Source organism: Eumetopias jubatus, unplaced genomic scaffold, assembly GCF_037043125.1.
Source record: "Eumetopias jubatus isolate StellerSeaLion01/CBP00866 unplaced genomic scaffold, mEumJub1_p1.0 scaffold_15, whole genome shotgun sequence".
In the NCBI taxonomy this organism is placed as follows: Eukaryota; Metazoa; Chordata; class Mammalia; order Carnivora; family Otariidae; genus Eumetopias; species Eumetopias jubatus.
In genome coordinates this window covers 678,465-705,529 of record NW_028274821.1, presented here as the reverse complement: position 1 = coordinate 705,529, position 27,065 = coordinate 678,465, and the positions used below count along the sequence as shown (strand labels likewise).

At 50.3% G+C, this 27,065-nt stretch overlaps 1 protein-coding gene across 1 annotated transcript in view; it reads left to right on the top strand.

Moving 5' to 3' along the window:
* Positions 1-6,814: 6,814 nt before the first annotated feature.
* Positions 6,815-27,065, top strand: part of IPPK (inositol-pentakisphosphate 2-kinase) — a 45,891-nt gene continuing 25,640 nt past the window's right edge. Inside the window, exons 1-6 of the mRNA XM_028093056.2 lie at positions 6,815-7,026; positions 12,541-12,588; positions 14,181-14,276; positions 16,660-16,726; positions 18,240-18,361; positions 19,888-19,977. Coding sequence (XP_027948857.1) covers positions 6,946-7,026; positions 12,541-12,588; positions 14,181-14,276; positions 16,660-16,726; positions 18,240-18,361; positions 19,888-19,977 — 504 coding nt within the window. The 5' untranslated portion in view covers positions 6,815-6,945. The remainder of the gene's footprint in view (positions 7,027-12,540; positions 12,589-14,180; positions 14,277-16,659; positions 16,727-18,239; positions 18,362-19,887; positions 19,978-27,065) is intronic.

Sequence of the window (27,065 nt, the reverse complement as noted above, 5' to 3'; positions counted from 1 at the left end):
AACTGGTGACTTTCTTATTTTCTGTACATATGCAATTGTTTTTGCATGTCCTAGTCTTTAATGTCTGGTTCCCAGAAGCGGGAAAAGAGAAAAATGAGAGGGGGCACATATCAGCCTTTTAACTCTCTAGTGGTTCCTTCAGCAGAAGAGGGAGGCACAGCAACAGTGGCCCCCCTAACTCTTTGTCTCCATCTCTGTGATCAGAGGCAGCAATTAGTGATCAGACCACAGATCCCCAATATTTGGAGGACAGGGTCCTTATTGCCAATGAGGTTCTCATAAGCTGCATGCAAGCTGCACGTAGAACAAATGCATGGCTGCCTGCTGTGGGTCAGGGGTGGGGATGGGTAGCTGTTACTGTGCTAAGAGCTGAAATTGCCAAGATTCACTGCAATTTCCCAAGCAACTCTACTGTAGGCTTTGGAATTCCGAAACAGTTACATCAGACAGATTCTGCTAATGCAGTCATGCACGTGGTGATACAGACTCCCGGGGCTTCCTACGTTCATCTTCATGGAACCTTCCTTTCCCTCACCCACGAAGGATTGTTTTGCAGGGTACAGAATTCTAGGTTGGTGGGGGCTTCTCCCAACACATTAAATGTTACACATCACTCTCTTGTTGCTCGCATGGTTTCTGAGCAGGAGTCCAGTGTAATTCTTATCTTCCCTCCTCTTTAGGCAAGCTATTTTTTCTGTGGTTTGAATGTCCTATGCTGAGGTGTCGTTTCATTTTGGCATTTATCCTGCTTGGGCTTCTCTGAGCATCCTGGATCTGTGGTTTGGTGTCTGACATTAATTTGGGGGAAATTCTCAGTCCTTATTGCTTCAACTATAGCTTCTGTTCCTTTCTCTTTTTTTCTCCTTCAAGTGGTTGCCCTATGCACGTGTTACATCTTTTGTAGTTGTGTTGGATGCTCTGTGACCTTTTTTCAGTCTTTTCTGCTCTTTGCTCTTTACTTTTGGTGTCTCTGTTGGCATATGCTCATGTCCAGAGACTTTGTCGCCAGCTGAGTCCAGTCTACTGACGAGTCAGTCACAGGCATTCTCAATCTGTCTCAGTATTTGCGGTCTCTAGCATTTCCAAAATTCTTTCATAGATTTTCGCTCTCTGTTTACATTACCCATCTGTTCTTACATGTTGTCAACCTTTTCCAGTTGTGCCCTTAGCATAGTAATCCTACCTATTTAAAATCCCCACTCTGATTCTTCCAACCTGCCTGCCAGATGTGAGTTTGACTCTGATACTTGCTCTGTCACTTCAGACTGTGTTTTGTCTTTGTGTTATACCTTGTGGGTTTTTATTGAAACCCAGGCATCATGTATTGGGTAAAAGGAACTCCAGGCCTTCAGTGGTGTGGTGTTAAGTGTGGGAGTGGGGGAAGTGTTCCACAGTGTATGATTAGGTTTCAGTCTTTTGTAAGCCTGTTGACCTGGGATCTGACCTTCACAAGTGCCTTTTGGGGTTTCCCCCACCATATGTGGGACAGGATGGCCAGAGAAGGCTGGAGCTGGGTGTCCCTCTTCCCCACACGGGAGGGTAAAAGGGGTGGAAGTTGGGTATGTGCCTTCCCCCAGGTTGGTTAGACTCTGATAAAACCCCAGTAGGTTAGGCCTGGTAAAATAGTTTCTTTTGAAGGCAGGTGTTTTTAGGAATAACAGGATGCTCTGCATATCTCAAAAGGGTTACTTTCCCCCTCTCCCTGCCAGGAGCACAAGGGGGTTCTTTTCTTCAGTGTTCACCCTGAGACCCTGCTGGGCCTCTCGGAGATACACTTGCAAAAGTGCAGCACCCACCGATGACTGGGTCCCCAGGGGTTTTTGTCCTTCAGAGCTGTCCACACAGAGCCTCCAGCAATTACTGTTAGAGTCTAGGTTTTCTGGTCTGGCACTGGCTCCTGCAGTGTTTGAGGGGTTCTGTACTGGTAAGGTGTGGCTCCCTGTGTCTGCCAGTCTGTCTGATTTTGGTGGCAGCAGCTTGCCCTGAGACCTCACTTCTCTGACAGAGCTAGGGCTTGTTGACTTTCAGTTCAGCTATTTACTTGTTGGAAGGACAGAGCAACAACTTCCTAGCATCCTACATGCAAGACTGGAAACCAGAATTCCTCTATTTTTTTTAAAGATTTTATTTATTTATTTGATGAGAGAGAGAAAGAGCATGAACAGGGGGAGCGGCAGAAGGAGAGGGAGAAGCAGACTTCCCACCGAGCAGGGAGCCTGATGCGGGACTCAATCCCAGGACGCTGGGATCATGACCTGAGTTTAAGGCAGACACTCACTAACTGAGCCACCCAGGTGCCCCCCTCTATATTTTTAATAGGTACACATACGTATATACAAAATTCGGGGAGGAAAAAAGGATATGCAAAGTAGAGCCAAGCTTTTATTTTCACCACCACATTCTACTTGTAATAGGTAACTATTATCAGCTTCTTGTGCTGATAGTGTATCTCAGCTTCTCAGAGATAGTGTATACTCATAGGATCATTTTGCTGGTTATGTGGGGGGGCTTGAAATCACGATGCCAAGATCAAGAGTTATGTGCTCTCCAAGAAGCCAGCCAGGGGACCCTCTTGCATGTTTTTTGTACCAGTGGTATCATAGTATACCCAGTATCTTATAATTTACCTTTTTTTACTAAACAATATATCTTGGAGATTGTTCTTTGTGATGGCTGCATAGTATGTGTTTGATGGGTAATTTAGATGTTTCCAATTTTATTTTTTGGTCAGTTATGTGCATTGCAGTTTTGTAAACTGTTGTGCAGAGATTTTAATTTCTTTTTATTGTGGTAAAATGTCTGTAACCTAAAATTTACCTTTTTAATCACCTTTAAGTTCAGTGGCATTAACTACATTCATGTTGTATAACCATCACACCACCCATCTTCAGAACGTTTGCATCTTCCCAAACTGAACCCTGTCCCCATTAAACACTAGCTGTCCGTCCTCCCTAGCCTCTGGCACCCACCATCTACTTTGTCTCTGAATTTGACTATTCTGGTTACCTCTAGATTTTAATTTTTAATGTAGATAAAATTACCAATCTTGTCCTTGATGGCTCGTACTTTACTGTGTTGTCTAAGTCAGAGATGATAATAATGCCCTCATTCAGGAGGGTCACCCCTTTGCTTGGATTTTCCTGGAGTGTGAAAGCTGGAGACGGAGGTGAGCGGAAGGTGGATGGGGAGAAGTGACCGGTGCAGGTAACAGCATGCTCAGCATCACCATATCTTCAAATGGGAAGGGGCTGTGTGCCCTCGAAGGCCCCCCAACTCATTATCCAGTTAGGGTATGTTGGTGTTGGTGCGATTGGCTCAGGATAGCAGGACCTTGCCCATGGTGAGTTCAGGTGACCTGAGTATCTTGGAGTTCATTCTCCAGAACGGTTGCCCAGTTTCCTGTACCTGAGCATCCCAAGGCCACCTCATGCAGGACTTCCCCCCACTGCCCCAATTACAAAGGTAACTCATGTCTTTTATGCCAAATTCACATGTAACAGAAAAACGCAAGGCACCTCATCATGGTCTGATCCCCAAAGAAAACCTCAGTGCACAATAAGGCACATGTATTTTTTATGTTCTTTTCTATTCAAACACAAACATTTATCCCTGTATTTAACAACATACAGGCATAGACGGTGAGGGATCTGCATCAGTTAAAAAAAGAAGTATTGAGAATGTTTTCATTAAAATTTTTATTGTGGATTTATACAGTGTGAAATAGTGCCATATGCCCTTTCCCAGCTTCCCACCATGTTAATGTACCTAACTATGGTTTGTTTCCCAGAACGAAGGAATTAATATTGGTCCATTACTACCAGCTAAATTCCAAATTTGGAGTTTACCATTTTTCCCACCAACATCCTTTTCAGATCCCACATTGCATTTAGGGTCTTGTCTCCTTAGGCTTCTGTGGTCTGTCTATGTCTCTGTGTCCCAGACAGTTTGAGGAATCCTGGTCTGATATTCTGTACAATGTCCCTCAGTTTGGGTCTGTTTGATGTTTTTCTCATGATTAGATGGGGGTTATAGGTTTTGGAGGGAAATACTAGGGGCGAAGTGCCTTCTTACCGGATCATGTCACAGTAGGTGATACACATTACTGCACACGTCCTTCAAACATAAACTGTGCAGTGAGGACCTCAGACACATGTGACAACAGCAACAGGAAGTACTCATCACTGGCCCCTACTTCCCAGAGTTCTGCCACCTTTTGTTTCTGGATGGCTGCTCAGTGTGGCTGGAAGGTGATTTTCCCACCTCCTCTTTCTTCCTTCCTCCTTTCTCCTCCCCTTTCTTCTTTCTTAAGCACAAAAGAAGGCCCTGATTAACCATGGCAGTGCAGCTGGGACCTAGTGACACAGGCTTTGTGCAGAAATCCCTGCTAACCTTGGCCTTTTGGTCTTGGCTTCACTTCATCACTACCTGAGGTGACTGGTCCGTCCCAGTGGACCCAGTTATTAGCTTGGACTCCTCAGGTTGTGAGTGAAAGGAACTCAACTCAAATTATTTTAGCAAAAGATGGAATTTGCTACATCAGAAACCTAAAAGCAACCTAGTAGGACTCGATCCTTGGGCTCACCAGGTGTTCCCATCCTCACCATTTCCCAGCTGTTTGCTGCCATCAAAGATGACTAGATCTCCTGGCTTCTTAGTCACCCAGCTGAGGGTGACTCTCCCCATGATCACTTCAACACAAGCCAATGGAGTGAGCTCCACTGAATGAACCTGGATCATCTCTGCACCCTTCTGAACCAATCCCTGGGTTGATGTAATTCCTTGAGAATATAGTTCTTGATTGCACACAGGTTGAGGTCACAAGCCAGCCTTGAGACTAGGAATGATATTAATTTAAGTCAGACCACATGGGCTGAATAGAGGAAGAGGTGCTTCTCCTAATGCTCATGTCTTTTCTATCTTTTCCTACGGCCTCTGCAGATAGATCCACTCTCCTCCATGTTGTTACCATAATGCTTTCAAAGCACCTGTCTCTGACTGTAGTCAGTGCCTACCAAGTTGGGGATGGGGTGGGGGTAGGGTGGGCATGGTCCACCAGGTACATCTGTGGAGAATTTAAAAACAATCACGAAACCCAAATGTAATCTTTTAATCATCACCATATGCTAGTACTTCTAAACAGTGTGATAAAAAATGCTCCTTGAAAAAAACAAGAAAACAAAACCTAAATAAAGAATATTTTCAGCACCGGAGGCTTCCTTAAGGAAATGTCTTGATACTAATTCTCTGTTCACAGATGCTGAGAAACTCAATCTCAGCCATGTTTAGGGTCCCCTGGCCTTGTGAGGGTGCGAGGCCTTCTGTGAGTGAGCGTCTTCTTCCCCTTGGGGACTACTTACCTCCTATGAGTGGGCTGTTTCTACCCTCCCCCCATTTTCAACCATCCCTGGGGAGGGCCCCCGAGCAGCCTTCTACCTGGGCCAAGACTCAACGCTATCAGCTTGTTTTCCTGACTCATTGGCTTCATTTCACTCCTATTTCTGAGGCCTTGACAGGTGCCTAGTGGTGCTCTAAGCTGTTCTCAAAGTTGGGTCTGTAGCTCTTTCTGTATTGAACCGTAGATCTGAAGCTTGGTTTTCTTCAAATACTTCAAAGCAGTATATTGCAACAGATTGAATGCAGAAGCAGATGTGAGAATCTATCTTCTATGAATCCAAACTTTAAGGAGATTTGCAGAAATGTAAAACGATTACCATTGTTGCCTATATTTTTGGGAAATATATTCTTAAAAGTGTAACATTTATTTATTTTACAGATCTATCCGTTTTAGAGAGTGAGAGAGTTCGCGAGCATGCGCGCGGGAGCTGGGGGATGGGGAGAGGGAGAAAAGTAGGCTCCCGACCCAGCGCAGAGCCGGAGGGGAGCTCAATCCCACACGGACATCGTGAGCTCGGCGGAAATCAAGAGCTGGGTGTTCAACCGACTGAGCCACCCAGGCGCCCCAAAAGTGTAACGTTTATTTTTAAATGTTATTCTTTTAAATTTCACATTTATAATACGGTAAACGTCGACACATACAACCCACATTAGCAAAGCTTTCTGAGGCCCTCAATCATTTTTAGGGTATGAAGTGGTCTTGAGACAGAGTTTGGGAGCCGCTGATCCAACTGAACGGTGACTGCAGCTCTGCACGGCGGCATCGCTGGTGCAGGGAGGGGGGGCTCGCCACTGACCCCGAGCCTCGTGCTCAAGGCTCCGGCAAACCCACTCGTCCGGAGCCACGCTTCCAGGTGTAAAGTGCGGAGGACGATGCTTGCACTTCACGGGGCTGCTGGGGTGGTTCTGCGCCAGGTAACGAGCGCAGGGTGATGTCAATAACCCCGTGTCAGATGAGTCACATCTCACTTTACAGAAAAGGAAGCCGGGGCTCAGGGACGCCAAGGGCCTTGCGGGGCTTCCACGACTGAGCGGTCCGACATTCACGAACCCCCCCCCCCCGTGGACCACCGTTACCCCCGGCCTGCCTGGATACCCCTTCCCCAACTTGCGGGCTCGCCCGGCCGCCCCCTTCCCCTCTCCGGGTCCGCCGGATCTCTATTCCCCGCCAGGCCCGGGCTGGGCGCCTAGCAGCCGCCGGCTCCTCCCGCTTGCCTCACTTCCGGCGCCCGGGCCGGAAACCTCCCTTCCGGTTCTCAAATCCGCGCTCCGGAAGTGAGTCACCGTGCCAGCACCCAAGATGGCCACCTGCCCATCCGCCGCAGCGGTCAATGGAGGAGAAGCGGGCGCAAACCCGGAAGTTGCCCGGTTCAGCCATGGCAGCCACCGGGGGCGTGGCTTCCGGCGGCCGGAGCCTGGGAGTCGGGGCGGCAGGGTGGAGTGGAGGCCGTGGCTGACAGGCGCTCCTCCCCCGACGGCGGCGGCTGGTGCCCCGGCGGACCGGCGGCCCTCAGCTCGCGGCCGCGAGAGGCGCCAGGGCCGCACCGGGGGATGGACGAGGGGAAGATGGACGAGAATGAATGGGGGTACCACGGCGAAGGCAACAAGAGCCTGGTGGTGGCCCACGCGCAGGTGAGCGGCGGAAGGTTGGCGCGGTCCGGGGCCCTCACCCTGCCCCCAGGGAGTTCCGCGATTCCCCCAGCGACACTCCCTCCCACAGTCGGTTCCCCGACCCGCTGGCACCCCTTGCCCCGCCCCGGGTAGTTCCGAGTACCCCCAACAACACTCTCCCGCCCCGAGGGTCGGTTCCACGTCCCCCCAGTGCCACCCCTCCCCCCAGGTCGGTGCTTCCCCTCGCCTAGCGTCACCCCTTCCCCCAGGTCAGGGCCTTGTCCCCCCAGCACCCCCACCCCGCCCCGGCCGCACGCGGTGCCATCTCCGACTGCCCAGCCGCGGTGGGGCGGAGGCTGCGCCGAGAGGCAGCCCCGGGGGTAGCCGCAGCCTGCATGGGGGTGCGCCCAGCTCTAGAGGAAGCAGCGAAGTGCCCGGGGTGCTGTTATCTCCTGGCGGGCGGGCGGGCGTCGAGGGAGTGTATCCTCCGAGACGCACGAATTGCTGTGCTCCTGCAGCTGCTGTTAATAATGGAGTCTTGCCCAGGGGTTCATCAAAATCTTTTAGAATTTAAAGGGTTTCTCTTTCTTAATTCAGTGAGGGGCCGGAGTTTCAGAAAGTGCAATAAGGACACGCAAGGGAGTGAATCCGGGAAGAGAAGCTTGTGGATTTGTGTGAAGCCCCAAACCTCTGACGTTTTGCTGATACAACCACGCTGGAATGTGGTGGGCAGGGGAGGAGCCCTAGGTGTCACCAAGGGGTTAAGAGCTGGGGAGTTGGAGTCACACAGCTGGGCGCCATCCCAGTTCTGCCACTGCCTGGCCCACGCGCGCAGCTTCTGCATTTGCAGAATGGAACTAGGAACAGAATCCCTATTGTGGACTTGCTAGGAGGATGAGGTGAGCAGGCGCTGGGCAAGTGAACACTGTCATCCTCTTTGGACTCCGGTGAGCGCCCTGACCTGGTCCAACAGCTCCTACCGGGTGGTGCCCTGCTCTGTGGTTTCTGTGCTGGCTGTAGGGGAGGCTGCAGTTGCCCAGGTGGCCCCTGTGATCTGCCTTTGCATTTTGTTACCCATTTGCACAATCAGGAAGCTGAACTGAGATGGCAGGCTTCGGTCAAGATCTTTAGATGAACAACGGGCAAGGCTTAACCTAAAGCCGTTCTTTGGGCCGTCTGCTGGGCCCCCATGGTGTTTGAGGGTGGGGCGGAGCACGGGATATTCCAGCCTTGGTCCCTTTGGTTGTTGGGTTATTGTGGTGACCCCTGAACCCTTTCACAGAAGAAATGCTCATGTTCCAGTTTCTTAGTATGATGGGTGGTGTATCTTAATGTCACGTAAGGCTGTGCTCATTCCTGCGTGGTTATTGTTAGCTCCTTGTTGCAAGTAGTCCTGTGGAGAAACGTTCCCACCAAGTGAAGTTTCTGACCATGTCTGTTGAAGGTGGAGAGGCCTTTGTGCTTCGCCTGGGCCTTGAGGCATGGGAAGGAGGGTAGAGCCCAGGAGACAGCGTTTCAGGGCCCTGCTGTGCCTGAGGACAGGATGCATGTGCAGGGGAGAGTGAGCAAGGGCTCCTGCTCCCCAGACTCACCTCATTCAGTCCAGGGGAGAGGGCAGCTTTGCTGGGGTTCTTGCAGGTTGGGAGACTGTCACTTTCCCACTCAACTTTCAGAACTGAGCGTCCTTAAAAAGTGCCAAGGCCATCTTCTCTCCTCTCCAGCATGAGCACGTGGGTGCTGGCATGCCAGTCCTGAGGCCCAGGGTCTGCACTGAAGGAACGTGGGGTAACAGACCGCCATCTGGGCTGGCAGGTTGGGAGGCTTTGAGGAGTGCAGGACTTGTAGACTGTGGGGCCTGGATGTGGAGGAGCTGAGTGTGGGCTTGGGAGGGCTGGGCCGTGTGAGACCCGAGGGTAGGCCAGTTCCTGACAGGGTGCCATCTGCTTCCGGTGGCTCTTCCATGCCACGGTGGCCCTGGGCCTGGCGCTGACCCTTTGTGCTGCTCTGAGGTTGTGGCCTGCCCAGCACCGTACCCGGTGGGACTCCAGGCACCCACCCCATGGAGGGGTCCTGGGCAAGGGCATCTCCCCGGTGGGCATGCACTGTCCAGTCCTGCTGTAGCCCAAGGATGTTGTAGCTCTTCTAGCAGCCAGTCACACTTGCGCTCACGCTGAGCTGTGGTCAAGCTGTGGCTGCCCTCAGTGTGCTGCCGCATGGGTTCTCTCTCTCTGCTTCTCCATCTGCACTCACCCTCAACTTCTCGTCTCAGTGTCTTTGACTCTGCCCTGTCCTGGGAAGGTCGCGAGTCTGGCTTGTCAGTCCATCTCTGAAGTGTCCCCAGTGGTGGGAGCAAGCTGCCCTCCGTCCAGCTCCCCTCACCCGGGGGTTGTCACACTCAGCTCCAGGGATGCTTTCCTCCCTGTCGATAGGTAAACACGAAACACCTGCCAACAAGGATCTTTTGCAGAAGCATGAGGGAAGCAGCTAGTTTCTGCCCTCTCAGGTTTTACAGCCTGTCTAAGATTCTGAGGGGTTGTCGGATCCTTCACCTCTGTGATTGTTTGGATGCCCTGGGTGTTTGTCTGGGTCCTGAAGATAAGAGGTTCAAGCAGTCACGGGCCGTCGAACTCCTTGTCTTGGGTTCAAGATTCTGGGTCATAGATCATACGTAATCGAGATGTTGCAAACAGATGAGGGTTGTTCTGTTCTAGGCTTTTTTAAAATTTTCTGCTGAATCTAGTTCAAAGAATCTTAGCTTTTTGTTGCTTCTAGTATTATCTTTCTTCTTCTTCTTTTTTTTTTTTTTTAAGTAGCTCATTCTCTATTTGGAATTTTCAACCTGCTTGTCCAGGTTGATACAGCTGATGTGACTTCTTTCTCGGGGAGGCCTCACCAGAGAGCTCTGCCCGTGGCCCTGCCTGTCATTGTTCCCGGGATCACCTGTAGTCACGTGTTAGGATTTGTTATTTCCAGCCCTGGCCTTGGTGAGCTGAGCTCTGCCTCCCTGGTGTGCGGGCTCTGCCCGTCTGGGCCTGGTCTCCTGCCGTGGCTTGGTGGCTTCCCCGCCCGCCGTGCACTGCTTCCTCAGTCCGGATGGCAGTTGCCCTGTTGACCAGGAAGGTCTGCGAGGTTTCTGTGTCTCCTGCAGAAGGACCAGACTGCAGCACGTGCTCCCCCACCTCGCTGTGTGTGTGTGCTTCTCCAGGACACCCACACTGTGTGTTCCGTGCAGTTGGGGTTTGTCTTTCAGATCCTTCCACTTCTCTTCTGGCTGTCGGATTTTCCATCCCTTCAGGGACCCCCCCCCCCCCAAGTGCCCCTTCTGCCCCAGCCCCCAGGTGTCCGGCCCCCAGATGTCGGCCGGGCTTACACCTCCACTGTCCTGCCCCGCCGCTGCCTCCCTGCTCAAATCCGTGACCGTGTCAGTCCTGTGGCAGCTGTGGGTGCAGACCCGGCAGCCGGAGCCTGGGAAGGAAAATATCCTGCCCGCTGCAGGCCCTTGCTATCCCCACGCGCCCCTCCTGTTTGGCCTCCCTGCGGCACCCTGACTGCCCTCTGACACGGCTCGCCGCCGTCTGCCCTGTGTGGGGCTGTGAGCCCAACAGCTGTCCCGGCCCTCGTCCCCTCACCACACTGTGGGCTGGGGTTCTGTCACTGGTGTTCCGACGGACTAGGCTGTGGCTAGGCCTCACGAGCAGCAGGGCCAGGCACCGGGGGCAGCGCCCTGAGGGGTAAGTCTTTCTGTTGTGTTTCTCTTCCTTTCCCTTGGAAGTCGCCTGGTCCCCACTGCCTTGCGGTCTTCGCAGCGTGTCCTGGGCCCGCTGGTGGCCGCGGGCCACAGGGCGGCCCTGGAGCCTTGGTTCCACCCTCCCTCGGGCTTCTCGCAGACAGCCCTCTCTCAGTATGTTGTTTTTTGTGGTCTTTCATTCTTATTTGCTCCTAATTACTGCCCAGAAAATAGAGAATATTGGAGGGAAGGAAGTGAAAAGCACCTAATATTTTCCCACTACGAAAATAATTTTTGTCATTAACTTTGGTGTACTTGCTTCCATTTTATGCTTTTATTGGGTACTTGGGAATCCTACCTGTCTGTTTTTGTTTTCCGCTTTTTCATCCAACCTCACAGCATCAGTGTGTAGAAAATTCTTTGCCCTCGTGCTCACGGCTGCAGAGCCCCTGGGCAGCCGGGGTCCCTGCTCCACGTGGTCAGATATCTGTGTGGCTGTGCCGTTAGGGCCGGCTATGCAGAGGTGGGTTCTCAGTGGGTCATAGGCACATCTCCCAGGCCGCTTGGCACACGACGCCCCCCGCCCCCCCCCCCACCTGGGACCTTTGGAGCAGTGAATACTTTTGTTCCTTTTATAAGTGACAAGTTGTGTCCTTCACTGTGGGCTCTGAGATGGTTAAATGTGCGTGTGTGTCATGCCTCCATTCATTGACTTTTTCAGCTTGTGAAAATCCTAGATTCTCTCTCAGTGTCCTCAAGGGTGTGAAGTGTGGGGCCTTGCCTCAGTCGCCTGCAGAGTTGCCCTGCGTCAGGTTGCAGGGCCTCCCCAAGCCTGGCCCTTTCTCTCCACTTTCCCGGCATCTTGTGCTGGACGGACTTTAAGAAGTTGTCCCATTTATTGCTCCCTGGAGACACTGTCACCTGTGTTGAGTCCTTTCAGACTATTTCATACAAACCGGGTGTGCACATACTTTAAAACTTTTTATTTTCTTATTTATCTAGTTGAGAGAGAATGAGAGAGAGAGCATGAGAGGGGGTAGGGTTAGAGGGAGAAGCAGACTCCCCGCCGAGCAGAGAGCCCGATGTGGGGCTCGATCCTGGGGGCTCTAGGATCATGACCTGAGCCGAAGGCAGTTGCTTAACCAATTGAGCCACCCAGGTGCCCTATTTTACAAACTTTTAAAAAATGAAGTGTAACAAACCTACAGAAACGTGCCTGGATCATAAGTGTGTATGTAGCTGATTATCACAGAGCGCGTGGACCTGTAATCCTGTGACCAGCCCCTTCTAGAACATTCCTCAGGGACAGTCCCACCCACCTGTGGGGTAGTCGCCAGGTCTTGCTCTTACTGGCTTTTGAACGTGACATGAATGGAGTTGTACCCATACACATGTGCACGAGTGTGTTTAAAGCCCCGTTTGTGCCCATCCTCACTCACCAGTGGGTGACGACTGCACCCCTGCATCTGTGAACGTCGGTCTTAGTTTCCAGCGCTCCGCAGTGTGGACAGCGTCGTGCTGTGTTTAGCCACGGCACTGTTGTTGGCCCCTTGCGTTGTTTCCTTTTTACTTGGAATTATGAACCACACTCCTTTACTTGGAATTATGAACCACACTCCTAGCTGCAATCTCCCGTGCACTGTAGTTATTTCTGTAAGATTGATTCCTGGGAATGAGCTGGCTGGGCCAGAGGTGTCTGGTTTTCCTGGTCGCCCCAGGGCCCAGGCCTGGTCCCCCTCCCCACAGCCACCCCCTTGTCCCCAGGCTTGGGGCAGGCACTGACTGGACTTTGTTTTATTTCCCGATAGCGTTGTGTGGTGCTGCGTTTCCTGAAGTTCCCTCCAAGCAGGAAGAAGGTAAGATTGGTGGGTTTGCCACCCCGTCATTAAAACAATTATTTGAGAAAAGTTTGTTTTTTCCCTAATGCACAAGTATTAGTGCTAATTGTAGAAATTTAAATGTGACCCAGCACTGGGCGCAGAAAGTGGGGTGTCCGTAGTTCCTGCGGGGCCAGCGTTCTGACCTGCCTGAGTCACTTCGGGTCCACTGGGAAGGTCTAGGGTGCTGAGCCAGGAGCAGGCAGAGAGCCCTGCTTGTGGCCTGGACACCCAGGGCCAGGGCTCAGCTTTGCCACACTGCTGGCTCACTTTCCGCATCCGTGGGGCCGTAGCTCTGCCGGTGGGTTGGGTGCTCTGGCCGACGGTGGTACAAGTCACAGCAGGCCATGCAGGTGGAGCTCGGGGTTTCTGTTCACTGAGTCACCCAAGCAGAGCACCGTGGACATGCTCGGCGAGCTGCCCCCCATTAGCGGTGTCTGTCTCCTTCCAGGTGGGAAGCGGCTGTGGTGTTCATCTGGGGGTGATTAAAAAGAGCAGGCAGGGGCCACAGGTCCCGCCCTATGGTAGGTGGGGTGAAGGGTGGGTGGAAGTTGGGTCCTCCACCGGGTGTGGGAGACAGGAGTCAGTGCTCATCTGGGTTGAGAGACCTCGCCAGGGGGCAGGTGAGGTGGACGGCTGTGGAAAAGAAGGGCCTCGCAGAAGGAGACGAGGGGACCGAAGTAGAAAGCTGGGGGGCCTGGGGACAGTGTGGTCAGTGTGGAAGAAGGTGGCCCCGGGCGGGAGGCCGTTTCCTGCCTCAGCTGCCGCGAGAGGCGTTCAGGGTGTTGTGTTCCTGTGAGATCAAGTGGATCCGAGTGGAAGCTAGATCCTTCTCCGGGCAGCTTGTACCATCCATTCCTCTGAGCAGTCTGCAGCGCCTGGGAAAGGTCACGTTCTCTGGATGTGAGGCAGCGTCTTCCTAGGCAACAGTTTGTCTTTATTTTACGAACAAAATGGCTTGACACCGGTCGTGGAGAGGAGTTGCATGGGGTAGTTCTGTTGACAAGAGGAGCTTTTTGTCAGGAGCTCTGTAGCCACGGCTGTAGGTGCCCCTGGGAGCGCTATGGGTGTTATCTCGGGCTTTGCTCCCACGCAGGCTGGGGTCTGCGTGTCGTATGGGGCGTGGGTGGTAGCTCAGTCTGGGATCCTCCGAGAGCTCATGGCCTGCTCGCCCCCGAGGGCCCTGCCGTCCATCCTCGGACTTGCTACCCTGGGCCAGAGTGAGGGACTCAGGGCTGATTTCCTTCCTCCCCCTAATCCCACAGCCTGTGGGTTCAGAGCCTCTAACTGGGGAGGAAATATTCTCCATTTGGATGCTGAGGACCCAAATCCAAATACCTGCTGATTTTTGGCTGGGAGGGATTTTCAAAGTGGCATCGGTTAGGGGGGTGTCCTGGGTGGGAGGAGGGCGGGGCCTGTGGGGCTGTGGGAGGGGAGCTCCGGTGGGTCTGGTGGTCTCCATGGGTGAGGCTCCCTTCCCCCGAGGCCTGGGTGCCCGGTGGGTGTGCGGCCGCGACATGGCAGCCCCACTCCCCTGGTCATTGAGGCCTCCCTGTGCTTCTCTTTTACAGACCTCAGAAGAAATATTTCAGCACCTACAGAACATAGTGGACTTCAGCAAAAATGTCATGAAAGAGTTTTTGGGGGAGAACTCTGTCCATTGTGGGGTGAGTGACTTTGATTTGCACAGTCTGAATTCACAGGCACATTCCTTGTCAGTCTTACTAGCTTCCGGACTACAGTTTGGACCTTTGTGCTTTCTGATGACCCTTGTGTTCCAAGTGCTTCTCTCCTGGGGCTGTGCGGGAGGCACGGAGCAGGTAGTCCGGTTCCTGTTTTCTAGCCGAGAAACATGAGGCTCAGAGAGACCACGTGAGATCTGCCTCTGCCAGGACCCCTGGCGCCCAGCACCCTGTCGTCACTGGGGGGCTCCAGCTTGGTGAGGCTCTCAGGGCAGATCCGAACGGCATCACTGAGCCCTCTGCTGCTAGGGGTTCACTGGGGCTGCGGACCCTCTTCCAGGGTGGGCCCACCGTGGAGCTGGCAGGGTGGTGCTGGCCAGGAGCCCACCTCCCGACGTGGGCTCACCACCGGGCTCCGAGTGTCTGTACGACCTGGCCCTGGCTGCCCCGGCTCGTGGTCTGAGATGACCTGTCCTGGGGTCATGTCTGTCCTTTCCATGGCATCCTGCTGGCCTCGTAGATCAGCCCTGGGCAGTGTGGGGCTACACAGGGGCGAGAGTGCCCAGGGCTGTCCTGGTGAGGTCCCCAGCTGTCCTGGTGAGTTGTGAAGGCCAGAAACCCATGGCTATGGGAGCTCCCATGTGGGAGCCCCACGTCTCTGACCAGCCTGGATGGTGTCTGAGTGAATGCAGCCGTGCTGAATGCCAGCTTTCTCCTTGAGGAGAGGGCATTTCTCTGCTCGCAGCACTTGGGGGATGCTCTAGACCTTTCTCCCAGGAGGGGTCTATAGGGCGATGGGGGAGCTCAGGGTCCCAGCCAACAGTGGTCTGGCAGGTAGGAACAGCATCAGGATGTACCTCCAAGGCCCAGGGTGCACTCTGGCTCCAGGTTGGGTTCTGTTTGTCCACAGTGGATGGGGCTCTGGGCAAATGAGGTGAGCTCACAAGGTCACATCGTGGGAATATCCACGCCTTGACACATGTTCTCTGCATGAAGACCCTGCCAAAGTGAAGCGCAACCTGCTTTTTCTTCCTTTTGGACGCATGGTTGAAATGCAGGAACATCACCTCTCCGGCCTGCACAAGGCCACGTTCAGGCAAAACCAGCATGTGTAAACAGTGACTGCTGACGCCAGTCGGGGTGGGGGGTGGAGTCCTGGCGAGAGCCTTTCCCTCGCAGTGTCCTGGGACAAGACACGGACAGGCCCGCGCAGGAGTGTGAGGCCCGGAGTGACAGGCACACCCATCATGCCGGGTTTGGGGACTAGTCTGGGCCTGTCTCCGGGGGAGCTGGAGCTTAGGAAACGTGGAAGAGGGTGTTTCCCTGGTGCCTTCAGGTCTTGCATCTTCAGTACTTCGGGCGGTTGAGACACTGATGGAATTTTAAAAGTGTTGCCTTGCTTTTGTGGACCCAGTCCTCCCGAGGTGAATGCCACTGGGGCAGCCTTGACTTCACGTTTGAACTTGATGTGATAAGTGAGGGGATGCTGTTCTCCGGGGGAAGCTTCTGGAAAACTGTGGACATGCTGCTCACCTCCCAGGACCCCCAGGCTGGTGGCTCTTTGTCCTTCTCTGCGGCCATCCTGCATCCCTTCGAGGGCAGGTGCGCGTCAGCAGGGCACCTGGTGTGGCTACGCCGTCCATGTTACACTTCCGGGAGAGGAATTCTGTGGTCTTAACTGTAGTTCTTCCGAAGTTAACACTTTGGGCAGGTAGGTGCTCGCCGCCTGCCCTGCTGACTACCACTGTCCGTCCATCTGTCAGGCAGGATGGCGTGGTTCACGCTGGTTCAGGAGTCTGAAGCGGGTTGGTTAAATGTAGCCAAGTGTTAAGGATGCCTAAAATAGAACTCATCATAAAATTGGGAATTTAAGGTTTAAGGAAATGTAGTTCTACTTTTTACCTTGGTGACCGACTTAGGCAAGGGGGCTGGTGGACGCTGTGCTGAGAGCAGCTGAGTCGCCTGTGGCTCCGGACGGATCCCACTTGCTGCTCCCCGCGCTCCTGTCATGGCGGGATTTCTTCTCGTACCGGGTGAGCCCGGCCCTGTTGGCCTCAGATGGGGTGGGAGCCGGGATGCGGGCGCAGTGACCGACTGGGTGGCACACCTTTCACTGCGGAAGCCAGCGCTCTGAGGACGACCTGTTGCTTCACGCACAGAAACCTTCGCGTCGGTTTGATCTGGTTGCGTCCTCAAAACGACAGAGCAGCTTTTATTTCTAAACCCACATACAAGTAATTTTTTAATATGGTAAGATACACATAATATGAACCTTGCCATTTTCACCATTTTTGAGTGTGCAGTTGTGTTGCATTAAGCACATTCACACTCATGTGGTGCACTGAGTATTTCATACTTGTTCTTACAGGAAGTGGTTCAACTGCCTTTAGATTTCGTGAAACAGCTTTGTTTAAAGATACAGTCCGAAAGACCAGGTAAGAGTTCCAGCTTGCAAATTTTGTTGGTGATTTAAATATTCCATTTGGAAAACGTTTGACACACGACTCGCGTTAGGTCGATGTAGTTTTTCTTCTCAGCTAGAATGTGCTCGGAGCGCGTGGACGCGATTCTGGGCGTCAGATACTCCCCTTGCTGCACAGAGCATCTGAGCCCGAAGGGGAGCTGGAGTAGTGCAGACTTAGGGCAGGCAAGGCGGCTGCGGGAGTCCAGGAGACTGGGGCGGCCCAGGCGCCCTGAGGACCTTCTCCCAGGAGCGGGAATCCACCTGGCTGCTCAGCCTCCTGCAGGCAGCGGGACAGATGTGACCGCTTTTCCCCCGCCGCCTCCGGGCCTTTCTGCAGTGCTCGTGGCACATGAGAGCTTTTCCTTTCAGTCCGAGACCGGATGTGACGTCCACGGTGTGGGGGGTGGCCGGTGTCCAGTCCTTTTGTGATTAGGAAATAGAAAGCAAGCAGGGCAGTTGTGCCCCAGAGCCTCTGGTTTGGGGTGCTGTGCAGAGCAGGGCTCTGGTGCGGGAAGGAGGCCACAGATGCGTCCCAGCCAGGACTGGGTCTTGGCTGTTCCTCGCCAGACGAGGGCAGACTGATGCTTGTTCTAGGGGCTCTGCATCGTCATTTGGTTTTATAATTATCAACTGAACGTATCAAACGTGGCAGTCATAAGAACTGTCCCTTGTTGTAATAATGCCTTTTAATTGGCCTCCTTACACGAATGGAGGAAGGCTGATTCCCCTGGGGGCCCAGAGGCTGCGTCTTGTGCGGCTGTCCTGGGCCCGACATCTGGTTCCAAGAAGCAGCGGTGTTGGAGGGCTCTGAAGGAACCGGTTGTGGATGGGAGGTGAGGCTGTTGCCTCCTTCCTCTCTCAGCTCCTGGGCTAAGGGAATCGCAGAGGTGGGGGTGATCCCCAAGACCACCCCCACTTCTGGCAACGCTCACACAGTTGGGGGTCCCCACACTGACCTCAGGTCTGATGACTTGCTAGAAGGACCTGAACTCCCAGTTATCCTCATGGCTAAGGTTTCTCGCACTGAGGGATGCAGATGACACCCAGACCAGGGGAGAGGCTCTGGGGCACATCTGAGAGACACCTGCATGAGCTCCCGGGCGGCTTCTCCACTGGACTTGTGCACACACTGCTTGCTTCTCCCAGCAACAAGGTGTGACCACACGGAGGAGGAGTGCCAGCCAGGGTTGGGGCTGGGGCACACAGACACAGCTGGCCGCCCCTCTGGAGGCGGAGCTGGTTCTGCAGGGCCCAGACCTCCGCCGTGAATCACAGTGTTACACTCGTGTGACCAGATCCCCCAGATAAACACGGACGCTCCTTAGGCAGGACCTCCCGAGGCTTGGAGGCCTCCCAGGAGCCCGAGGCCACAGCCTCTCTTGGGCAGGGCTGAGCCTTCCCCCACAGGAGTCCGCCATGTTGCCATTGGTCCTCTTGTCTGTCCTGTGCTGATTCTCAGGTCTTTTCTTGGCTCTGTCTTTCAGAATCTCGCTGTGACAAGGACCTGGACACTTTTAGTGGCTATGCCCTGTGCCTTCCCAATTTAGCCAGACTTCAGACCTACCGTTTTGCAGAGCACCGGCCGATTCTGTGTGTAGAGATCAAGGTGAACTTGTGTCAAGGGAAAGATGGTGTGGGGGGAGGGGAACAAGGGTCCAGACTGTAAATTGTCAGTCTTCTACCTGGAGCGCACTTTGTAGCAGAAGCTCCTGGGGTTCCCCACGCTGGGTCTCATGGCCCCTCCCAGCCCCCAACTCCCATAGATTTGGCTTGCTTCCTGTTCCTTCATGTCTGTCACCTGCACCTTGCTGCTCTGGTTCCTCCCACTGGCCAGACCCTCAGATTTAGGCCTGTTCCTGGTGCTATGACATGGAGCCAGCAGATGGCCACTGGCAGAAGGAAGTGTGTTGGGTTCTGTCTTCCCTGTTTTCTTGGGAGGGTGCTGCTTGCCAGGCCCCCTTCTCACCCCCTTCCAAGCCATGCCCCTTGGCTGCTTGGTGACACTACACCCCACTCCAGGAGCTCAGTTCCGTTGGTGCCCGTCTGATGGGTGGCTCTCCATTCCTTTGCTTCCTACTCAGCAGAGACCTCCCCAGAGGCTCAGAAGCCTGTGTGACTTTTGGAGCCCTGGTTTGTCCCCCTGGTGGAGGAGGGCCAGGGCCTGGCTTCAGCTCTGCTACCCGCTGAGCCCTCTCCCCCTCGAGATGCCTCCCAGATGTCCCAGGCCATTGTTTGTCTCCTTCCTCCAAACCTCTACGGCAGTGATTTCTGGGTCACTCCTGTGACCCTGAGCACTCACACCCCTGGGTGCTCTGTGTGGACTGATGTCCTGCTTGCCTGACCACCCGGTGGATATTCTGGGTCTCAGATGACAGGCAGCATGGTCTTCAGAGCCTCAATACTGTGGTTTTAAAAGGCAGCAGATGGGGGCACCTGGGCGGCTCAGTTGGTTAAGCGTCCAGCTCTTGATTTCAGCTCAGGTCATGATCTCGGGGTCGTGAAATTGAGCCCTTTGTCAGGCACCGTGCTGGGTATAAGAGCTGCTTAAGATTCTCCCTCTCTGCCCCTCTGTCCCCTGCTCATGCATGCACGTGCTCTCTCTTTTTCTCGAATGAATGAATGAATGAATGAATGAATGAATGAAAGAGAAAGGAAGAAGGAAAGCGGGAAGGAAAGAAAGAAGGAAGGAAGGAGAAAAGGAAAGAAAAAAAAAGAAAGGTAGCAGGTGTTCTGTGAGCCTAACAGCTATTAGATGGGCCTTCCTGGTCACTCCGTGTCTGAGGAAACGAGGGTTCTGCTTCTTAGAGCTGGGAGCTGGGGCAGACCCGCACTTCTAGAGGCTTTCCTGTCACATCGTGTCACAGAAGAAACACGAAGCTGCTCAGTGTTGGGCTTTGTCTAGTCTGTGATGGAGGCACGTCTGACTCCCCCCAGGGAGAGTTCTGTTGCGGCAAGGTTGGGATGGGATGTGGTGCGGGAGGGGTCTGTTCCCGCCGGGGCTGCAGATCAGAGCAACCCTTGGGGACTTCAAGTCTCCTGATTCTCCTGCGTATCACGCTGTTAGCTCGTCTCCTGGAAGGTATGGGACTGGTCCCTAAACATTTTTTTCTTCCTTCCTTGTTTATTTTGCAGCCCAAATGCGGGTTTATTCCTTTCTCCGGCGATGTGACACACGAGGTGAAGCGCAGGGTGTGTCGCTACTGCATGCACCAGCAGCTCAAGGTGAGGCGGCGGCGGTGTAGGTGCTCCTTACTGGTGTCTTCTTCCATAAGTAGTTCACGTTCACCAGTTGAGCTAGAGTTCGCCTATCTTCAGTTCACCCGTTTAAAGTGTGTAAGTCAGTGGATTTTAGTGAATCTGCATGATGGTGCTACCGCCATCACTCCAGTTCCAGAATCATTTCGTCACCTCACCGAGAATCCTGACCCCATCAGCAGTCACTGCCCAGCCCCCCATTCGGCCAGCCCCCAGCAGCCACCTGCCCCTGTGGATTTGCCTCTTCTGGCCATTTCCTGTAAATGGAATCCTGGATCCCGTGGGCTCTTTGTGACTGGCTTCTTCCCTGAGCATCCCCCTGTAGTGTGGTTGAATGCCCTGGCGTTGAATGGGAGCGTCTGGTCGGTCATTTGTCTCTCGATGGACGTGTGGGTGGTCTTTCACATGTGGCCGATGTGAGTAGTGCTGCTGCGAACGAGCGTGTACCCGTGCTTGTTCGACTTGCTGCTTTCCGTTCTCCGGGCTGAGTCCTGGGAGCGCAAGTGCCGGGTCCTAGAGAAGTCATGTTTGATTTTCTGAGCGAATGCCAAGCTACGTCCACGGCTCTCGCACCATTTTGTACTCCCACCAGCAACGTACGAGGGTCTAATCTGCCCACACCCTGCCGGCACTTGCTCTCGTCCCTGTTTGTGATTGTGACCCTCGGGGGCATGAAGCGGTGGCTCGCTGTGGGTTTCATCTGCGTGTCCCTAACGGTTCGTGATGGTGCAGGTCTTGTCACGGCCTGTCAGCCATTTGTATGTTTTCTTTTGAGCTATATTGGTTCAAGTCCTTTGCCCATTTTTGAATCGGGTTATTTTGTTGTTGTTGTTGAGTTAGGGGTTCTGTATATATTCTGGCTATTAATCCTTTATCAGATATGTGACCAGCAAATACCTTCTCCCATTCTGTCAGTTATCTTTTCACTCTGTCGTTAGTGTCCTCTGATGTACAAATGTTCTTAATTTTACTAAAGGTTAGTTTGTCTGTTTTTTCTCTTGTTGACTGTGCTTTTGGTGTCATAGCTAAGAAATCACTGCCTAATGCAAGGTCATTGCAGGTTTTCCCCTATGGTTTTGATCCATTTTATGTTAATTTTTGAATTTTTTTTTAAAGATTTATTTATATATTTAAGAAAGTGCGAGAGAAAGTGAGCGAGGTGAGGAGCAAAGGGAGAAGCAGGCTCCCTGTGTGACGCGGGGCTCCATCCCAGGACCCTGGGATCACGACCTGAGCCGAAGGCAGACACTTAACGACTGAGCCACCCAGGCGCCCTATTTTATGTTAATTTTTGTAAAGGGAGGTAGGGGCCCAATTTTTTTTGCGTTTAATTTCAGTTTCCCGGCGCCATTTGTTGAAGGGACTGTCCTTTCTCCATTGAATGGTCTTGGCTCCCTTACCGAAGATCTTTTGGCTATAAATGTGGTTTCTATCTGGGCTCTCTGTTCTGTTCCATTGGCCTGTATGTCTGTCCTTATGCCAGTATGGCCCTTTTTTTGATTCTGTAGCTTTGCAGTCAGTTTTGAAGTCAGGAAGTTTGAGTCCTCCAGCTTTGTTCTTCTTTTTCAAGATTGTTTTGGCTTTTTTTGAGACTCCTTATAGTTACATATGAATCTGAGGACTGGATTTTTCATTTCTGCAAAAAAAGATTATTGGGACTCTGAAAGAAATTGCAGGAACGTGTAGATCACGTTGGTAGTACTGCCATCTTAACAGTATTAACACTTATAATCCATGAACACAGGCCGTCTTTCTACTTACTTAGGACTTTTAAAATTTCTTTCAGCAACATTTTATAGCTTTCAGGGTACAAGTCTTCCCCCCCCGACTCCAGGGTGCAAGTCTTTTACCACTTTGGTTAAATTTATTTCTAGATAATTCTTTCAGGATATTATAAATATGATTATAAACGGAATTACTTTAATATTCTTCTTAGACTGTTTATTGCTGGTGAATAGAAACACTCATTTTTTTTTTTTAAGGATTTTATCCATTTATTTGAGAGAGAGAGAGGGGGAGAGAACGAGCTGGGGGGGGAGGGGCAGCATGAGAGTGAGAAGCAGACTCCCTGCTGAGCTCAATCCCAGGACCTTCAGATCACGACCTGAGCCAAAGGCAGACGCTTAACCAACTGAACCACCCAGGTGCCCCAAAACACAACTAATTTTTGTATGTTGATCTTGTACCCTGCAGCTTTGCTGAGTGGCTTTCTTGTAGATTCTTTGGAATTTTCTACATACAGGATCATGCCATCTGTGAATAGAGTTTTCTTTCTTTTCCAATTTAGATGTCTTTAGCTTCTCAGTTTCCTCAAAGAAACCAGCTGGGAGTTTTGATAGGATCCACTGAATTGCCGATCAATTTGGGAGGTATCGCCACTGTAACAGTAGTCATGTTCTGTGAACACAGGATGTTTTTCCATTTATTTAGGATTTTAATTTCATTCAGTGATATTTTACGGTTTTCAGTGTGTAAGTCTTATACTTCTTTTGTTACATTTATCCCTAAGTGTTTTATTATTTTGGATGCTGTTGTAAGTGGTATTTTTTTCATTTTCAGGTTGTTTATTGCATAGAAATAGAATTGATTTTTAAAATATGTATTTTTAATTGTGGTGAAATACACATACCATAAAACTTACCGTCTTAACCATTAAGTTATTACATTGTTGTGCAACCATCACCACCATCCATCTGCAGAACTTTTCATCATCCCAGACTGAAACCCTGTCCCCATTAAACAACTCCACACTTCCTTTCCTCAGCCCCCGGCACCACCATAGTTTCTGCCTCTGTGAATTTCACTACTGTAGCTACTTCACATAAATGGAATTATACAGGATTTGTCCTTTTGTGACTGACTCGTTTCATTTATGTTCTCAAGGTTCATCCATGTTGTGAAATATGTCGGAATTTCTTTCCTTTTTAAGACAATAATAGGGGGCGCCTGGGTGGCTCAGATGGTTAAGCATCTGCTTTCGGCTCAGGTTATGATCCCAGGGTCCTGGGATCGGGCCCCGCATCGGGCTCCCTGCTCAGCAGGAGGCCTGCTTCTCCCTCTCCCTCTCCCACTCCCCCTGCTTGTGTTCCCTCTCTCGCTGCGCTTTCTCTCTCTCAAATAAATAAAATCTTAAAAAAAAAAAAGAAGACTGAATAATAGTCTGTTGAATATATATATCACATTTTTAATCCATTTATCCAGTGGTGGACACTGGGTTGCTTCTGTCTTTTGGCTTTTGTGAAAATAATGCTTCTATGAACATGGGTATGCAAATACCTTTGAGATTCTGCTTTCAATTCTCTTGACGGTATATACCTAGAAGTAGGATTGTTGGTCACGTGGTAACTTCATTTTTAATTATAACCACCGTACTGTTTTCCACAGCACCTGTGCCATTTTACATTCCTACCATGGTACATGAAAGTTCCACTTTCCTCACACCCTTACCAATACTTTCTAGTTTGTTTTCTGATAGTAGCCATTCTAATGGGTGTGAGGTGAGAGATGCAATTGTTTTTTGTACGTTGATATCCTGTCACCCTTGATGAACCTGTTTATTTGCTCTGGTTTTTTTTTGTCTTTTTTTGTTTTTTGTGGTAGTTTTTTAGGATTTTCTGTATACATGATCAGATCACTTGCAAATAGGGATAATTTTACTTCGTTCTTTCCAATCTGGGTATCCTTTGTTTTTCTTTCCTAATTGCTCTGGTTAGAACTTGCAGTATAATGTTGTTTAGAAGCAAGAGTGGACATCCTTATCTTGTTCCTGATCTTAGGCAGAAGCTTTCAGTTGCTTTTTTTTTTTTTTTTTAAGATTTTATTTATTTATTTTACAGAGAGAGACACAGCGGAGAGGGGAACACAAGCAGGGAGAGTGGGAGAGGGAGAAGCAGGCTTCCCGCCGAGCACGGAGCCTGATAGCGGGGCTCAATCCCCGGACCCTGGGATCATGACCTGAGCCGAAGGCAGACGCTTAACGACTGAGCCACCCAGGCACCCGCTTTGTTTCTCATCACTGAGTATAATGTTCACCATGAGCTTTTCATAGATGTTCTTTTTGAGTTTTGTTTTTTTGTTTTTGTTTTTTTAATCATGAAAGAATGTTAGATTTTGTCCCACATCTGTGGAGATGATCATGAGGGGCTTTCCTTTCTATCAATGTGGTATATTACGTTGATTTTCATATGTTGAACCACCCTTGTATTTCTGGGATAAATCCCACTTTATTATAGGTGTAAAATCCCTTAAATATGCTGTTAAATGTGGTTTGTTAGTTTTGTTTTTATTGAAGGTTTTTTCCTTAAGAGATACTGGCCTGCAGTATTCTTTTGTAGTGATGTTTTGTCTGGTTTTGGTATCAGGGTGATAACTGGCTTCACAGAATGATTTAGGAAGTGTTTGCTTCTCTTCCCTCTAATTTTTTGGAAGAGTTTGAGTATCGGTGTTGATTCTTCTTTAATCATTTGGTAGAATTAACTAGTGAAGTGATCTGGTCCTGGGGTTTCCTTTATTGGAAGATTTTTGATTCCTGATTCAGTCTTTTATTATTATTCTGTTCAGATTCTCTATTTCTTCCTGACTCAGTTGTGGTAGTTGTGTGTTTCTAAAAACTTGTGCATTTCATCTAATTTGTTGATAATATTCATCTAATATTCTTTTTTATTTCTGCAAGGTTGGTAGTAACATCCTTTCTTTCATTTCTTTTTTTTTAGTCACTTTTCTTGATTTAGCCAAAAGATTTGTAATAACTGTTGATCTTTTCAAAGAAACAACTTATGGTTTTGTTCTTTTTTTCATTTTTCTCCCTATTCTTCATTTCATCTGTCTCTGCACTAATCTTTACTATTTCCTTCCCTCTATCTGCATTGGATTTAGATTGGCCTTACTTTTCTAGTTCATTAGTGTAGAAATGTAGGTTATTGATTTGAGATTTTTATTCTTTTTTACATAGGTGTTTATAAGTGTAAATTTCCATGCAATCTCTGCTCCCTCTGCCTGCCATAAATTTTGGTATGTTGCATTTTCATTCTGTCTAAATTTTCTGATTTCCCTGTAGATTTCTTCGACTCATTGATGATTAGGAATGTGTTTAGATTTCTCATATTTGTGAGTTTCCCAATTTTTTTTTAAGCTATTGATTTCTAATTTCATTTCACTGAGTTTTGGAGAACATCTGCATGACTTCATGTCTCCTTGAGAATGTTCCATGTTTGCTTGATCAGAATGTGTATTCTGCTGTTGTTGGGTAGAGTGTCCTACAGATGTTTGTTAGGTCTAGTTGGTTTAGAGTGTGGTTCAAGTCTTCTGTTGTGTTGTTGATTTTCTGTCTAGTCACTCTTTAGTTTAACATCTTAAGCTACACAGTCTAGCTCAGTTAGTACCAACTTAATCTCACTGGTGGACAAAGTCTCTGCTCCTTGTAGCTTTGTCGCCTTCCCCTTCACAAATTAACCTTTACGTGTAGTATGCTTGTCGATAGAGATTCCTGACGATTGCCTTATGCCAGATGAGGGACATTCTGTCTTTAAAGGGGATGGGACCAAAAAATCACAAACAGAATATATCTGTATTGTCTTTTGTGTTTATCTACTCGTGTAGTTCCTTTACTGCTGTGTTCTTTATTTCTTCACCTGGATTTGAGTTACTGTCTAGTGCCCTTTTCATTTAAGCCTGAAGGGTTCCCTTTAGTATTTCTTGTAGGGCAGTTAGCTAACAACTAATTTTTTTTAGTTACTGTTTTTCTGGCAGTGTCTTAATCACTCCTTCATTTTAAAGGATAGTTTAATAGGTGAAGAACTCTTGGTTGACAGTTCTTCAGCACTGAGATTTTCCTGAATGTCGGCAACCAGTAAGTCTCTGCTGATTGGCTCTTTGTGCACGCAGGGCCCACCGTCAACACTCAGCATGGCGGTTGCAACTCTCCTTAGCCTTCACTTCCTCAGAACCTCAGATCAGCAGAAGGGGGGCCCTTTTAAGGTCTTTCCAGAGCCTGTATGGCCTTGTAGATGCCCAGGTTATGCTGGAGCTTTCCAAAGCCTGTGTTTATCTCATTTCTCAGCTTTTTCTTTTTTTTAGCTTTAGGTTAGCCTAATTGTTTGCCACACCTTTTATTTTATTGAATTGTTATCCACTCTCTCAGGTAGCCATGAAGTTAAACAGTCGCCTGTTTTTACAAATGCCCCTTGGGAAAATGCTCCTTTTGCACTTGGTAAGCTCTGAGTCAGGTAACAAAAATGGGAAATCAAGAGATAGGTCACATAATGACCATTCTTTGGGAATGAGGGTTTGGAGAAACTCCTGCCTGGTTCAGCCCCCTCCGGTGACTGCCAGGGTTTTCATGAAGGATTGGGGTTGTTGGTTTTTAAGGTTTCCTTGGAGCTAGAGAGAGGGGTGGGAAGAGAGCATTAAAAATGCCACAAAGTTCACTGTTCCTAGATTTGGCCATTTTTCTTGAGTAAATGCTCCCCAGATTGTTGCAAGCCTTTGGTTAATTTTCAGAATTCTGAAAGTGTTTTTTTTTTAATAAAGATTTTATTTATTTATTCGAGAGAGAGGGAAAGAGCACAAGCAGAGGGAAGAGGCAGAGGGAGACGGAGAAGCAGGCTTCCTGCGGAGCAGGGAGCCCGATGTGGGGCTCGATCCCAGGACCCTGGGATCATGACCTGAGCCGAAGGCAGACGCCTAACCCACTGAGCCACCCTAGTGCTCCTGAAAATTTTGATTCTGACAATTTTTGCCAGTTTTCTCATTGCCCTCATGGAGGAGAGAATTTCCAGAGGTCTTTATTCCACCATTTTTTGCTGACTCACTCCATCTTTTCTTTGTGGTGTTACAACTTTCTAGGCTCTTAGGGAGAAGGTATGTCAGCCATTCCCTTTAGGAGATGGTCTTCATTGTCACCATTCATTTGATGGATTTTTTAAGAACTGGTTTTTACTATGAAGCAATACCTGCTCATTTAACTGATAAAATACGGAATTTCCCAGAGGTAACCCATGTTGTCAGTTGGCACATCCTTCCAGACTTCTCTCTGTGCCAACACAAACATACATGTT